Below are 16412 nucleotides of genomic sequence, written 5' to 3'. Positions count from 1 at the left end.
AAGTTCACTGGGCATTCATTTTGCAAAAGAACTTCAGCTAAATTGTCGAAGACTTTCTTTCATATGGTCCGGATCCAACTTTGGATTTGCCTGTGGGTTTTCTGAACTACAATGATGGACCCGTGGTCTAGTAGATCCTGTTCCTAAAGTTTTGCGTGCATCTGCAGCTGGCATCTTCGAAGTGTATCCCATAGAGAAGTGTGTTGTGATACACCTCCTGAAGATGCCAGCTGCAGATGCAGGTGGAAACGTTTAGAACAAAAGGATCTACCAGACCACGGCCAAACAGCCTGGAAAAACACACAACAACCAATCTATTTATAATTCGCAGACGAACAGGAAAGGCTGTCCCTTTGCTAATCCCATAACTTCCTCATATTCATAATTAATGATTAGATATGAAGTTTAATTCATATTTAAGTTTATTTAAGATATGAAGTTTTAATTATATTTTTAACAACTCATTTAAAGGACAAAGAAGCATGGCCAAACAAAAATTAAACTTCCACATAGGGCTAAAATATTATTAGAATATATAAACAGTAGTAAAATAATAATACCTCAATGTATTATATTTGTATCCTTTGTTTTGAATCAGCATCTGGGCATGCTATGCAGAAACTTCCTACAGTAGAAATAAAATGGTGTCCTTCCCAAACTTTTTTAAAATAAAGAAATGTCTTGCTTTAGCATAATACAGTAGTAATTCCACCCATCTGCAGATTAGCAACTCCAGTCTTCAATACACTTTTAGAATGAGACTTCTACAGAGATCGTTTTAGAACTCTGATTACCTCCCTTTAATTTATTAACATTAAAAGGAAAAGAGGTGTGTGTGCACTGAGATCTCCTTCCAGAACTTCTACCAACAAGTGATGGCTTTTATTAAAACGTAGAAGGTAATAGACAGAGTGTTGCTTTGCAAAAATCTGGGAGAAAAGAAAAATGTTCCCCACTCCGGCCTTCATAAGCCCACTTCCCCAAACAGGTTGTTTGAAATCCTGGAACTTACGGATTTCCCTGCATTGTTGCTCCCAAATGGAAGACCTTGATGTATTGCCAGATCTGTGATCTGTTTCCAGGTTTTGCCCCTACCTTTGAAAATCTGGAGAGGACAAATTCACAAACCTGAAGAAGTAAACTGGAGGTTGCAATGCATAGAAAGTCAGAGAAAGGACTTCTATGTGACTGCAGCATCTTTGGAACTAAGGATGAGTGGGGGAAAAGGCTGAGGAGAGGGAAAGGCTTACTTAAGGCTATAAGTAAAACTTAACCCTAACCTCCCCCCCCCCCCACACACACACACCAGCTCAAGTGCAGTGCCCTATGGGATCCAAGCCTGCCCTGCCTGGCTGTGCATGAGCAGCAAGCAGAGCCCCAGCCCCGATGTGGGTGGGTGGGGTGCTTCCTTCTAGATGCTGCTTGGACTCCCAGAGGCCACCGTGTCTATCCTCCCTCCACCTCCCTCCTCTGGGGTAGGTCCTCCATGCTGCTCTGCTTACTCCTTCAGCAGTTTCCAGCCTGCCCCTCTGCCCGCCTCTCCTCTAACCCTGTGTACCTGGACTCCTCTCCCCTGGCAGCTAGCCAAGCTTCTCCCCTCTGCTTTGCTTCAGGCTAGCTGTGGGCGGGGGAGGGACTGGAGGCTGAAGAGAGACAGCTCCATGGAAAGAGACTTAAGTTAGGGATCGTCTGCAAATTCCTATCTCGTTCTGAAACTAAAGTAAGTGTGTGAGGGGTGGGGGTGGGCACCGCAGGGTGGGGGTGGGATTGGGGGGTGCCATGGAGGGCAGGGGGGTGCCATGGAGGGCAGGGGGCCCCTGGGGATGATTTTGCATCCCCCCACTTGATGAGTTTTGTTGCACCCAGAGACAGAGATTGCCCCCTTGTCCCTTATGGAGTTAATCATTAACAACCGGTTCTGCGAACTGAGAAAATTTTAACAACCGGTTCTACCGAACCGTCTGGAACCGGCTGAATCCCACCTCTGAGTGTACCCCAGGGGGCACTGTTATCCCCGCTGTTATTTAATATCTATATGCGACCCCTTGCTCAGTTGGTACAGAGCTTTGGGCTGATCTGCCATCAATATGCTGATGACACTCAGCTCATTCTGTTGCTGGAGGGGAGGAACGGTCGCTGCCTCTGCAGCTCTACAGCAATGTTTGGAGACGGTTGCTGGTTGGTTACAGCAGAGCACGTTGACGCTGAATCCATTGAAGATGGAGATCCTCTGGCTGGGTCGCGAAGGGGGGGCTGGGGATTTCCAACTGCCGGTGTGGGAGGGGGCCAAATTGGCACCGGCCTCCTCTGCTCGCAGCCTGGGGGTCCACCTGGGTTCGTCTCTTTCAATGGAGACCCAGGTGGCCTATGTAATCAGGGTTGCATTTTTCCATCTGCGTCAGGCCCAGCGGCTGGCCCCCTACCTCTCCCAAGCGGACCTAGCCAGTGTGATCCACGCAACGGTCACCTCCAGGTCAGACTATTGTAACTCATTCTACGTGGGCCTGCCCTTGCATCTGATTCTGAAGCTGAAACTGGTCCAACATGCTGCGGCCCGGCTGCTCACCGGTAGTGCCATTAGAGATCATATCTTGCCAGTGTTGCGACATCTGCATTGGCTCCCAGTTGAGTTCCGAATCGTCTTCAAGGTGTTGGTGCTAACCTTTAAGGCCTTACGTGGCCTGGGACCCTTGTACCTTCGGGACCATCTGACCCTGCATGTCCCAGTTCGGCCTTTGCATTCAGCGGAGGCCAATCTTCTGGTGGTCCCTGGCCCTTCAATTATGTGGCTGGCCTCCGCTAGGGCCAGGGCCTTTACAGCCCTGCCCCCTGCCTGGTGGAACGCTCTTCCTCCAACTGTCTGGGCCTTGCAGGACCTTGGAGAGTTCCACAGGGTCTGTAAGACCGAGCTGTTCCACTGGGCCTTTGGAGAAGCTAGCCGCTGATGGCGCCCCCTCCTTCCCTTTTTATCATCTGCGGCCTTTTACATCTTGGGCCTTTCCGTTCTCTCCTTAGAGGGACTTTTAGATTGCTGGACGCAATGTTTTGTGCGCTGTTTTAAATGGTTTTAATGTGAAATTTAGAGCCCTAATTTTATTATATTGTATGTATTTATTGAATGTGCTCTTCTTGTTATTTTAGATTATATCAGTTGTTGTACACCGCTCAGAGTTCTTTGGGGGGTGGGCTAAGTATAGAAGTTAAATAAATAAATAAATAAATTTTAAAAAGACTTGTTTATTGTATTGTGTAAGGCTTTCACAGCCAGAATCACTGGGGTGCTGTGTGGTTTCTGGGCTGTATGGCTGTGTTCTAGCAGCATTCTCTCCTGACATTTTTCCTGCATCTTCTGAAGATGCCAGCCACAGATGCAGGCGAAACGTCAGGAGAGAATGCTGCTAGAACACGGCCATACAGCCCGGAAACCACACAGCACCCCAACAACTTGTTTGCTTTAGTTTGTTTGTTTCACTTGATTTAGTAACCTGCCTTCTACTTTGCAGTGTTTAAAAGGTTGGGTGTATGATCTCTTAAACAAATGTTCTTAATATTAATAAACTGTTTTACATGATAATAAATTGTTTTATATGATAGAGCTCAACAGAAAGATTATACCAGGCCCAGAATGCAACTTTTGCTGAGATGAACTATTTCAGACTTTGGGGTTGGAGGCAGTCGATGTCCCTGCCATATTTTTTAAATCTGTTATCTTTCCCTTCCTCCCAAGAACTTAGAGTGGCATATGGGATTTCCTCTTCCATATTTTACCCTTACTAGGGTTTCCAGGTCTGGCTTGGGAGATTCCTGGAGATCTGTGCATAGTGCCTGGGAAGGGTGAGGTTTGGGTAGGTGAAGGACCTTGGTGGGGTATAATTCCATAGAGTCTATCTTCCAAAGCAGCCCTTTTTTCCAGGGGAACTGACCTCTGTCATTGGGAGATCAATTGTAATTCCAGGAGATCTTGCAGGCCCCACTGGAGGATGGCAAACTTATAGGTTAGGCTTAGAAAAAGTCTTGTTGGCCAGGGTCACACAATGAGCTTCATGGCTGAGGAAGGACTTGAACTTCTCTCTCATCTTCAATGGTAATGTGATACACTACAGGTTTTGAGTTTGGATTTTCAGTTGCCATTTAAAAATGGCTTCATATGCTGCCCTCGGTGCTCAATAAAGGGCTATCCATCCACCAGGGCAGGAGATGATAAACAATAGTCTAAAGTTCTATTGGACATGCAGCTTCTTCCATCCCAGCCAAATTTGGAAGCATGCAGAATCAAACTCCTGTGTCCCACCTCCCCATCTGAGACAGTGCGGAACAAGCTTTCGTTGTTTGTTTGTTTCTGCTGCATCAGCAATACTATGTTCACCATAGTTTTGTTTAAATGATGTGTGGTAATGTTATACCCCTTCAGAATAATCCTGTATAAAACTGCTGGCAAAATTAAAGAGAACAATATTTAACTACACTTTTTTTTTACAGTGCAGTATTTAACTATTGTTCTAGCATTGTTTCGACAGCTTGAGTAGAATTACATTAAGAATTCTTGGTAAATATTATTGATGCCATCTAGTTAGTTTTGAAGATTCTTCTGAAGCACATGGTTTATTCTGCAACTAAATAACTCTGAAAAACCTGTCATAAAAAGCCACAGCTCACTGCATTAGATATATTAAGGTAGTTCTTGTATCAAGGATTTACAGTGGGAATTCTTTTTTAAAAAATATTGACCTGAGACAGTGAGAGTAGATGATCCTGTTTTAGTTTGAGTCACCTGTGTACTCAACGGAGTCCAGTATTCAGAAGGATTAAATCAACTCTAGGAGCACACTGTTCAGCTATAACCTGTTTGCTCATTTATATACAGAAGAGTGGAGACGAATAGCTAATTTTGCTGCAGAGATTTTGCCTGCTATGAATCACAAATACACCTTCCCTTTGCAACTTGGAAAGTCTGATTAAAACATTCCTGCAAACCCTTTATACTGGCAGTGGGGATTAATTGTTCTTCTTTCTGCCTCATTCCTCACTGCAGTTTGTTTGAATGCGGTGTTGGAAAGCTCTAGCACTCCTGTTTTCTGTCCTTACTGTAGACTTCCACCAACCAGTCCCTCATGTGTGTCCCCAAACCACTCTGTGTTCTCATTCTAAGTGGGGTTTCTACCTGTGAGTGTAGACAACTAATTTCTTTCCTCCTAGCACCTGCTAATCCTTCTATCCCGACAAGGTGTTGGCATAGGAGAGCAGTGAAGTTTTCCTGAATATATCCAAATTCTCATTCCAGTGTGGGTTATTTTTTTAGGAGGAGGGTTCGGAAATTCAAAACCAGTTGGCTTCATTATAGCCTATAAGGTCAGGGAGACAGATAATGAAGCTTAATTCCACTGACAAAGCATTATGTCTTGAGTTCTGAAGGTCACCTTGCTAGGGCAAGCTAGGTTGTTCTTAGTCAGTTGGCACCCCTCCCCCTGCAACATGCCAATGGGTCACATAGAAAGGATGAGGATATTTGGCTGCCAATTGTTCTGCCAGTCTGCTCATTCTCTCTCCCAGCAGAACTGTTTATGGGCTCTGCTTCTGAAACAAGGAAAATACATTCATGCAAGGATTGTAGGTAATGTGAAAATGAGAAAGCGAAACATGTTTTTCCCCTTTGTCAAGAATTGTATCAGGTTTCAAACAAATGAAAGTGAAGTGAATTTCTGCTGCACAAAATAACATCAGCCTTCAAACCACATTTTAAAGTCTCAGTTATGTGGGGAAAATAGCTTAGAATAAACCGATATTTTAATATACTTGTTTTCTGTTTATTTATTTTATTTGATATATCTGGTTCATAAATTGAACTAAAAGAGGTGGTTGAAACCAACGAAATCTACCGTTCTGAATTTCATTTGTGACTTAATGAAAGTTTGTTTTGCATGTTTTATTCAATATAGTTTGTTTCAGTTCTCTCAAAGGCTCATTTTATTTACAGACTGAAAGCATGTTGGATTGGTTGTCTGGGCAACTGATGCTCATTTTTTAATGGATGTGTGCCAAGGCAACAATCCTTGTACTTAGTGTTGAAGTTAGGTCTCATGTGGTGATCTTTTCTTTTTACATAGGAGAGCTGTAGTTGAAGCTTCAAAAATACAACACTGTGAGTCATAATTAATAAATAAACAAATCTCCCAAACTCAAAGGACTGCAGTGATGATTTATCTTTGATGGACTGTATAGCAGATTTTCTCAATATACATATAAATGATAAAAATCCAACTTTTTGTGAAGAGCAGAACTGCATATGATGGAAATTATTTGTGATGTTAGCTATTCCTGAGTAATACCTTTGCCAGTAAAACGCACCCCAGGAATCAGCCTGGGGTGCCATTGTGGCAGGAGAGGAGGGAGCGGCTGCCCTTCCCCCTGTCGGGCCGATCAGGAGCCTGTCACGTGGCTGGGAACCATCATGTGACGGGCCAGGTGAGCCTATAAAGGCAGCGCCCAGCTGGGGTTCAGCCTCTTTCAAGGCCACGGGTCAAGAGGAAAGCCTCTAAGCTAAGGCTCTCGTCGAGGGTAGTATTTATTAGTACTAGGTTGAATGACACGCTCTGAGAAGTAACAGGAAAATATTTAAGAAAAATAATAGATATCTTTGAAAGGCTCATAGATTGAGCCATAATAGGATAACAATGATAAAAACTCAAAGATGGTATAAGATTATAAGATCCTTTGATTTAAGTCAATCTGACTAGAGATTAGTTAATAGGAAATATATAATTAAATTAGTCACAATAGAGACAGACTTAAAGATTTAGGATGTTAACGAAATGTTCTCGCATTAAGTCTGCGGAAGCCAGGTTATTTTTGTTTAGAACCCAGAAACCTCAAGATGTTGAATTATAATGATAGAACAAGATCGCCAAGGGTTCTTTTTTATTATACTTATTGTTTTAATAATTTTGTGTTTTTTGTTCTGTTGTTTTGTTTATTGTTATGTCTGTTTAAGTAGTAGCTGTAAATGATGTGTTTTATGTAATTGAAAGTCAATGACAATAACATTGAAAATTGTAATGACTTTTATAATTTTAATAAAATATATATATAAAAAAAGAGGAAAGCCTCTTTCCAAGGCCAGCCAGCGAGAGGAGCACTTGCTCCTCTCAGCTGTAAGTTGCTGCATGGTTTTAGAGGCCTGTTGAGCCTCGCAGCTACAGCTGCTTGAACGAGTGGGGGGGGGGCAGGGAAGGACCCTATTTTCCCTATTTTTACTTTTTAGGCCATCAAAAGTCCTTTCTTTTTCAGCAGCAGAAAAACTAGTTGGATCCAGCCCGATATATTATGCTGTGATAATGACTGGAGCCATGAATTCCTTCACTTATGCTACATTGCAATTCACAATTCTGATCGTGGATCCTAATGTGATTTTGGATACAGTTTGGATAAGATAATGAGCAATTAGCCTCTGCATCATTTCTTTGTGTTCCTACAGACACCTTTCCCAACACTGTGCTTTATAAGAAAGTTCAAATGGTAACCATGCTTTTGAGTGCCCACATTGCTTGGGATCAACGCTAGCTAACTGAGAAGTGATAATGCATCAATCAAACTTCTTCTGTGTTGCTGTAAAATGCAGCTGCGGTAGCAATTAATCATGATTAACTACTGTGGATCGCTAAGGATGCAACAACAAAAAAAGATGCATAAGGCTTGTTCAATTATGCTTGAATGAGTATTACAGTTGGGTTAGAAATGTGCAACTCAATCTCACTGAGATTCTGCATATATACAATGAGTTGAAATGCCCAATCTGATGTTACAATTTTAATGTAACTTACTGTAAATTTTTACAGTAAAATATATATCTGGTACTGGTCAGGATCAATGGTGAACTGTATAAGAAATTTTATGCTCAATTAGGGTTAATAAGGATGAACACAATTTAATTAGGGCATAGTAAATTATTAAAGGTTTTGAAATTATGTGTGTAATGTAAATTAACTGACACATATCTGCTAAATATTAATTAAATTTATAAGCAATGTTCTGCCAATTATGGCATTCTTTTTTATTTGAACTTCACAATTTAAATGTGTAATCTGCAAATCATTATTCATAAATCATCTGCATATCTCATCAAAATTAAATTATTGCATTATTATTGAGGTCATGCCAAAGTTTAATCTTACCCCATTATTATTTTTAAAAATGTGACTAGTACAGAAACTTCAATGGAATATAATTTTCAAAATAGAGCTCTTGCACCCCTCAAGAGGGTGCATTAAACTGTTGCAGATCCCAAACTGGGGTTTTCACCATATGGAATATAAGACTATTTTTTAAAAAATTATGTAGTGAAAGAAAATTATGCTGTATTAATAGACCATATATAATATACCCTCATCTTCCACGTTGCTTTGGCTCTATTTTTTTATTTTAAAAATTAAAAACCAATACTTATCCTGTACTTTTTTCATGAGAATTTTAACATACTATTCATTATAGAAATATGGTTTGTCATACAGCTATCCATGGAGTCCACAGATTCAGCCATTATTTTAATTTTAACCAGTTTTTTTACGCTAACTTCTATGGTAAACTTCATAGAAATAAATTTTGTTGTGAAGATGTAGATTTACGTACGCACGCACGCATGCAGGTTGACAATGTGCAGGATGGCCTGTCCTGGCAGCATGTCACCTTGGGAAAGGGTTCAGTTTATAAGGACTGAGCACAATTTGCAGACTTGCCAGGAGGAGGAAAAAAGTCTAAGAAACTTGGAAGTAACACTTTTGATTGGCACAGGAGGGAGTGCATGGTGGAATGGCAGCCTGCTGCTCCTCTTTCAGAGAAGGAAGAGAGAGAGAGAGACGATGTGAAAAAGTCTTGATTGGTCCATTTGAATGAAAACCGGCTGAGAGGAATCTGATTGACTTGTCTGAATAAGAGCTGGTGAGAAGTCCTTGATATGAAGGGAATAAAGATAGCTTTTATAGTCTTGATTACTTGACAGTGTTAAAACATACAATATAATAACCAAGATGTCTTGTGTGTACTGGGTTGTAGCTGTTTCCAGGACTCCTCTAAAGGTCCTGCATATTGTAGTTCCTTCCTTGACGAGCAAACTATTGTCTCAGGCTCAGGCCCCTTCCGCACATGCAGAATAATGCACTTTCAATCCCCTTTCAATGCACTTTGAAGCTGGACTTTACTGTGCGGAATTGCAAAATCCACTTACAAACAAATGTGAAAGTGGATTGAAAGTGTATTATTCTGCATGTGCAGAAGGGGCCTCAGATTCAATGATGAGTGACTATTGTCAGCCTCACATCCCTTTTATCAGCTCACCTCCATTTCTACCTAGATGATTCTGTAGAATCTGGCAGATAGTTTTTAATCTGACAAAGGCTGTACAGCAGGTATAAGCCAAAATTATAAGGAATGAAGCCAACAAAATGAAGGCAAAATGAAGGCCTTGGCAACCCTTTATCTGTTGGAAGTGGCTGGGAGAAGTTCTGTTGGGAGAAGGCTCCATTGGGTGGGCAAAGGCTTAATATTTTGCTGAGAAAAGTAATAGGATACAAATTGTATTTTGGAGTCCTCTGGCTGATTGATTTATTAAGTTCCATTTATCTCTTAAATATAATTTCAGAAGCATTTGAGGTAAGGCTTTTGTAAATGCAGCGCTCAGACTTTTGCTTCCTGGTCTTGCTCTGCCTGTTAACTCTGCTTTTTATGATCAATTGAACACATTGTCTCATTTCTCCTGATAGAGATGTATTCAAAGGCTTTATTTGAAGGCACATTGTGGTTCCATATATAGAGTTGGGTCAGGGCATAAGCAGATGGGTTACTGTCATTCTCCATAAAATGAAACCTGTCAAAAAGACAACCAGCATGAATTCTTCATTCCACTTTTGTACAGACCCCTTCAACCTCAATTAACTTAGTGTTCATTTTTGGTGCTCTAGCCCTCTTTACCATGCCAGCCTCATTCCACTGTATTCAGCAACACGGTTCACTGATGCATTTTTATGAGTTGAAGAAACAGCTGCCTCTCAAGTCAGGTTCTTTTTTTCCCAAAGTATACATTAATTAAGTAGTTGTGTGGTGGAAATTGGCAAATTAAAGATCATGTAAGTGGAAAAAATACAGTAAAATTGATAGTTTTAGCCCTTGAGGAAGTAAACGCAATCTCAGTTCTGGAAGGACTATGCATAACACATGGCAGTGGACTCTGACCGTACTAGTGACACAGTGTGTAACATGGAAGTACCAATGTACAACTTAAAAAATGATGGCCACATCTGACTGTCACCCTGTCATCTGTTTCAACCTACTGAGTATCCAGGCCCCACAAAATAATGTTTAAAAAGTGTGATGACATAGACTGATCCAAGATATCCAAGGAAGGAGGGGAGGAATCTGAAAATGGTTATATAGACAACTGACCAAAGTTTAAGCAAAAATGTGTTCTTAGGAATGTTCACACAAAGCAGCAGACTCGTGAAAGATAACCACCATCTATTAAAACTGACTATTCATATTCTGTGTAAAGAGGTATATTCCACCATCCAATTCCTTACCCACCTTAATTTGTACCTGTGGTTCAGGCCTAGGTTTCTTCATTCTGTTGGAAATTGTGGATAGATTCTGCTGTTGCTGTTATTTATGGGTTAAAACTGGTGGGAGACAATGAAGCTTTCTCATAACTATATCAGCCCACTAATCATGTTGTTTAGTCAGTCTTTCGTGATTACACAGCAGCACTGTGATTGCACATAGTACATAAGAACATAAGAACAAGCCAACTGGATCAGACCAAAGTCCATCTAGTGCAGCTCTCTGCTACTTGCAGTGGCCCACCAGGTGCCTTTGGGAGCTCACATGTAGGATGTGAACGCAATGGCCTTCTGCGGCTGTTGCTCCCGATCACCTGGTCTGTTAAGGCATTTGCATGTAATTTTTCATGTTGTAGTTTTCCCAGTTCTTGTGTCCACATTTTCTCCCACTGAATATTTATTTTTTAAAAAACACAAATGCTAAAAATGAGCACAAATCAGCAGCTCAACATTATACAAATACCACACCATGGTGCTACAAAAATGCAGACAGGAAAATATTTTTTTGCTTTCAGAAGTATCTGGGATACTGTAAGGCGAGAAAGTCACCAAAATCAAATGTGATGTCTGTCAGTTTGGATAGAATGAACAACATCAGAAAAAAGTCCAACAGAAAAACAGGATCTCAAGGCATTGCTTAGAGCAAGGGTCCCCAACTGTTTTGAGTCTGTAGGCCCATTTTGAATTGTAGCATGATATGGTGGGCACAAAATGGCTGTCACAAAATAGCTGCCACAGGAGGCAGAGCTAGCCACAAAATGATGGCCACACTTATCTTCAGTAACTAAGAATAAGAAGAATTTAGATTTAACCTCCTTTTCTCTCCTGTAAGAAGTCTCAAAGGATTTCACAGACTTCTTTCCCTTCCTCTCCCCACATCATACACCTTGTGAGGTAGGTGGGACTGAGAGAATTCTGAAGAACTGTGACTAGCTCAAGGTCACCCAGCAGACTTAATGTGCAGTGCAGGAGTGGGGAAACAAATCCAGTTCACCAGGTAAGAGTCTGCCACTTAGATGGAGTAGTGGGGAATCAAACCCAGTTCTCCAGATTAGAGTCCACCTGCTCTTAACCACTACACCAAGGAAGAGTAGGTTCTCATTTGTCTGAAGCCAAAGAGCTATACATGACAGGCAGCCCAATCCAGAGCAATCCAGGTTGGGGGGGGGGGGGGGAAACAATGTTACTGGTGTGTCACCCCACTACCATCAGAGGGCTTTTTGGCAGTGCAGGGAGGCAAAAATAAAACAAACCTCCCCACCACCAGAAAGCCCTCTGTTGTACATGGACTTTCTCCACCCAAAAGGGTTGTATAAGTTGGAGCCACTGGCAGCAGCGAAACTGGAAGCAATGTCAGACACCTCTGCATCACTCCCACTATGCTGGTGGCAAGTGCCATGTACAGATGCCTTGGAGGGCCACTGTGGCTGCCCCTTGACGTATTTGCCCCTCTGCCAGGATAAGTGCACTGGGGAAGGCAAATGCACTTGCATAGCCCTGTACCACCTCCAGGAGTTCAGTCTCGATTGGGCTAAATGATAAAAAGACAAAAACAGCTCAACCTTTTTTTCCTTTCTAATTACATTTCTGCCATATGCTCATCCAGATGGCTTCTACTCAGATCTTATAGGGTGCTATAAAATGACCTTACTTTAGAGGATTTAATAATTGAAGAAGCTTATGAAAAAATAGAATGGACACATTAGCGCCCCCCCCCCAATCAATATCTTTTCTTACCTATATAGAAAGGTTTTTGTGTTCTTGTGCTATAGAAATCTGCTTTCTGAGTATTTATTGTTTGCTATATTTATAGATTACTTTTAAATACATATTTAAATAAAATATCAATATTAATACACAACATTATGTATGTAAAAGTTAAAAAAATTCAGGGCACAAGAAATGCTGCCTTTGTATTGAGATGAAATGCATCTGTATCTCTTTAGACAGTTCCTGGGAATTCTGTCTTTACCATCCAGAATGAAAGGGAGAATAACGATATAATAAATATGTGAACATGCAGACTTCGATGGTGAAATAACTGACTTTTGGAAATGAATTCATCTGTGCCCTGATTGAACTGGTAAAGTTCAATTTATTGTGGCACTGGTAAAGTTCAATGTGTTAAGAAATGGGAATTGTGTTTGTTTAACCTCAGTTACTTTGCTTTATCCTCAGACGGCTCTTTTGTTCAGTGATTAATGCTATTTAACTGCCCACTGTATTCTTTGTGGAATTTGATCTGTAGATAGAAACCTAAAAGGCATGTTCCAAGTCCTCCTGTTTTACCTGATTTTTATCATTTATCATTGACAAAGCCTGGACAGATAGAGTCATGTAATCTGCTTCAGCAAAAACAACAAAGATTCTTGTGGTACCTGAAAGACTAATGAATTTATTGTGGCACAAGCTTTCATGAACAAGAGACCACTTCCTCAAATGTGTAAAGTTTGACATTTATGTATACCTTAAATGGCCCAGCTTTCACAGATACAGTTGTGAAATCACAAAATGCAGATGAAAGTAAGATCCGATCAAAAAGGAAATGGCTCTTCAGGAACATATTTTGCCTGTGATATCCATCCAGCAAATGTGAGAATATACCATCATCTTTCAGCTTCAAAAATCAGAGCTGCTATTAAGGTTTTGGTTTAATTTTGATCTATTACTTTAATACAGTTAAATATTCAAGACTCTGGGATACATTATTTGAGACTGGTATCCCATGGAAGTTTTGAACAATTGGCCCTACAAAATGTGAGTGTTCACATCTTCTTTAAAATGATGAATTTAATTATCAAAAACATAAACCTTGTATAAAGTAATATCACTTAATGTTTTCCAAGACTTTTTGCTGAAACAGTCTGTATTTTGTCACAATAGGGATGATAGTTGTGCTAATAGGCTTCTCTATTACTTATCAGAGATTTTATGTTCTTAACACATAAAACATTTTATGTTCTTATAACTAAAAGCAATTAACTGTGTAACTTGTCTCTCTTCACCCCTTCCCCCATTATCCCCATGTTCCTTTCAATATGAAAAGTCCACTATAGCATTCATTTTATTAATCTACCCAGAACTTCTGGGTGGAGTAGAAGAATTTATCTTGTGGAGTACAAAAAATTCCTGTGGCTGTATTTCTCAGCAGATCTCTCTCGCTCTTTTTTTCCTACCAATCTTATGTAGTAGCTTATCTGCTAAGTCTTCTGGGTAATAAAATGACCCCTACTTACATTGATCTGATGTGCTTAGAGAAAGAATGGGACACCCATTAGAAAGGTTAGATGGGCAGATTGTATAAACCTGGGCTCCCCAGTGTGGTTCCCCTGGGTGCCAAGAAACCTGCTGACACCTTTTCTGGCATCTACCAAGTGTTCTTAGGAAGTTTGTGAGGCCAAGTAGGGCTTCTGTTTAGCTAGGCTTCTGATTATTGGAGATTTTATTGGCTGTGCAGATTTTTAAAAATATGAAATGATTTATAATTTACCAAGTAAACTGTTTTAGTTTACTGAAATATATTGGAGATGCCTTATGTGTAGATACAATTTTATTTTATTTCTCTTCAACCTAAGATGACAAATTTAAAATAAATTAATGTTTCTTTTTCTTTAGTCACATGACCCAGTCAGCCCCATTTGATGATCCTCGATTAGAGAGCTGCCAAATAATACCCCCAGCCCCACGGAAAGTGGAAATGAGGAGAGATCCTGTGCTGGGATTTGGTTTTGTAGCTGGCAGTGAAAAACCAGTGGTTGTTCGCTCTGTAACACCAGGTATGGTTCCTCCTCCTGCATGTAAGTTGTAATTATTTTGTATTTGACAGCAGAATTAATGTAATTGTTTTCCAGAGAGTCCTGTAATACACTGGCTTCTGAAATTTTTAACAAAAAATAAAAGCTGTTCCTTTAGGAAACTTGATTTAGAGATATAGGAACAAAAGAAAATACAAACGAATGTTTTTGTCATTACAGAACTTTTTGCTTCCCAATAAACTTTCTTTGCTTTCTATCATAAATACAGACTGATTACGCACAAGGTGTTTACCGTGTGGTGGAAGCAAATATATGCCGTGGCAAGATTTCTTGTATGAACTTATTTCCTCTAGCCCCACTTTCACTTTTCACTCTCTCCACAGCAAGTGAAACCACTTATAGCACAATTTGGGGCAGATTTGCCAGCAAGCACAGCTTTGCCCTGAACCTCTTCCTTCTGCCCATGGCTTTTCACTCACTTGCACTGCTTTGCACGCCTTCCCCCTCATCCCCCCTTCCATGTTGCCAGCTCCTTCCTGCGTCTCCAAATGCTCCTATCAATATATCGATAGAGAATTGGCATCTGGTGCACACTCTCCCCCTCACACTCCAACAATGGCACACAGCTACACCGGCCCCCATCAGCTGCTTCCCTCCCCTCTTCTTCCCTCTTGCAGCAAAGCAAGGCTCCACAACCTAGGAGCCTGAGCTCCAGTTGCCAGCCTGGTGGAGAGTGCACTGGACGCCGCCCCCCTGTGCTCCCTGACAGTCCACTCCATTCTCCAGCACTACCTATCAGTCCCATCTGGGCAGGTCAGCTTCTTCCTCCCTAGCAAGATGAACAGTTCTGTGCAGAGTGGCAAGGATGCCCAGGGAAAGGGACACTGACCAGAGCACCCTCCCCCAATCAGAGCTTCTGCAAACCTCAAAAATAAAAGGAAAGGGTTGAAATCCAACCCTACATGCAAGTGCACAAGTCTTTATTTTTAAAAACAAGCCACAGAGAGAGTGGGGAGGAGGGAAGGGGAAGGGAGGGGAGGGGAGGGGAAGAAAGAGGGAGAGAATATCAGTTCTAGTATTGGGACTTGCCAGTGTGATGAACTCAGTGCCTTTAAAGCTGTTGATAAGTGGAGTTAAGAAAACCAGACAAGGAGAGGCTGATAGACAAACTGTGATGCAGGCTATGGGCTGCTTCCTCATAGGAAAATAGAAAAATGTGAGGAGAGCCCACTGAAAGCCCACTTTGCAGATAATAGTCCTGAGGTAAGGGTGTCATGCATAATCAGCCCCTAATAATGTGAAGCCATAATAAATAATGACATGTATGTTGCTGCCTAGTCCATCTCCAGGGTCTGTTTCCAATTGCATGAATAAAGATGAGGTGTTCCCTTAGGTTCTTCCTCTGTCTCAGGAGTAATAACATTAATTTTAGATCAGATTCTCATTAAGTTGAGAGGCCTTGCCTCCCACTAAGTTTGCTCCAAAACCCAGAGTTTGGGACACCCATTGTTGAAAATATTCTTGTGACTTTCTAGGTAAGAATTTCAGTTTCTTTCTTTCTTTCTTTCTTTCTTTCTTTCTTTCTTTCTTTCTTTCTTTCTTTCTTTCTTTCTTTCTTTCTTTCTTTCTTTCTTTCTTTCTTTCTTTCTTTCTTTCTTTCTTTCTTTCTTTCTTTCTTTCTTTCTTTCTTTCTTTCTTTCTTTCACATTAAAGGATGTTTTTCCAATATTGAAAGAAGTTAACTTATTTAAATGATAGGTAATATCCTAAAATAAACAGCAATAAAACATCAAATAATTGTAAAAGTAGCTCAGCAACAGTTTTAGCTGTTGCAGGCATTCTCCCTTGCTGATCTTCATTTTGTCTAAGTTCATGAACTATAGTTCTGTTTGTGGGGAGGGCTCTACCAGCTGCCTTCCCCTTCACACTGGCCATTAAGGACTAATAACAGTCAAAGAGAACCACTGGTTGTGTACAGAGTGCCCAGTGAAAATATCTGAAGGTTGAAATACCTCAGTGTTCAGACTCAAGCAAAAGTATCTAGAAGGACATTGAA

General features: G+C 40.9%; 1 protein-coding gene across 4 annotated transcripts in view; it reads left to right on the top strand.

The window, feature by feature from the left end:
* Positions 1-16412, top strand: part of FRMPD4 (FERM and PDZ domain containing 4) — a 263554-nt gene that overhangs the window by 172622 nt on the left and 74520 nt on the right. For all 4 annotated transcript variants that reach the window (XM_048492800.1, XM_048492799.1, XM_048492802.1 and 1 more), the window contains exon 3: positions 14217-14377. In XM_048492800.1, the coding sequence (XP_048348757.1) occupies positions 14217-14377 (161 nt within the window). The remainder of the gene's footprint in view (positions 1-14216; positions 14378-16412) is intronic.

This window comes from Sphaerodactylus townsendi, linkage group LG04 (genome assembly GCF_021028975.2).
Source record: "Sphaerodactylus townsendi isolate TG3544 linkage group LG04, MPM_Stown_v2.3, whole genome shotgun sequence".
Taxonomy (NCBI): Eukaryota; Metazoa; Chordata; class Lepidosauria; order Squamata; family Sphaerodactylidae; genus Sphaerodactylus; species Sphaerodactylus townsendi.
Note: the sequence above shows the minus strand (reverse complement) of the source record. Positions and strands in the feature narration are given on the sequence as shown.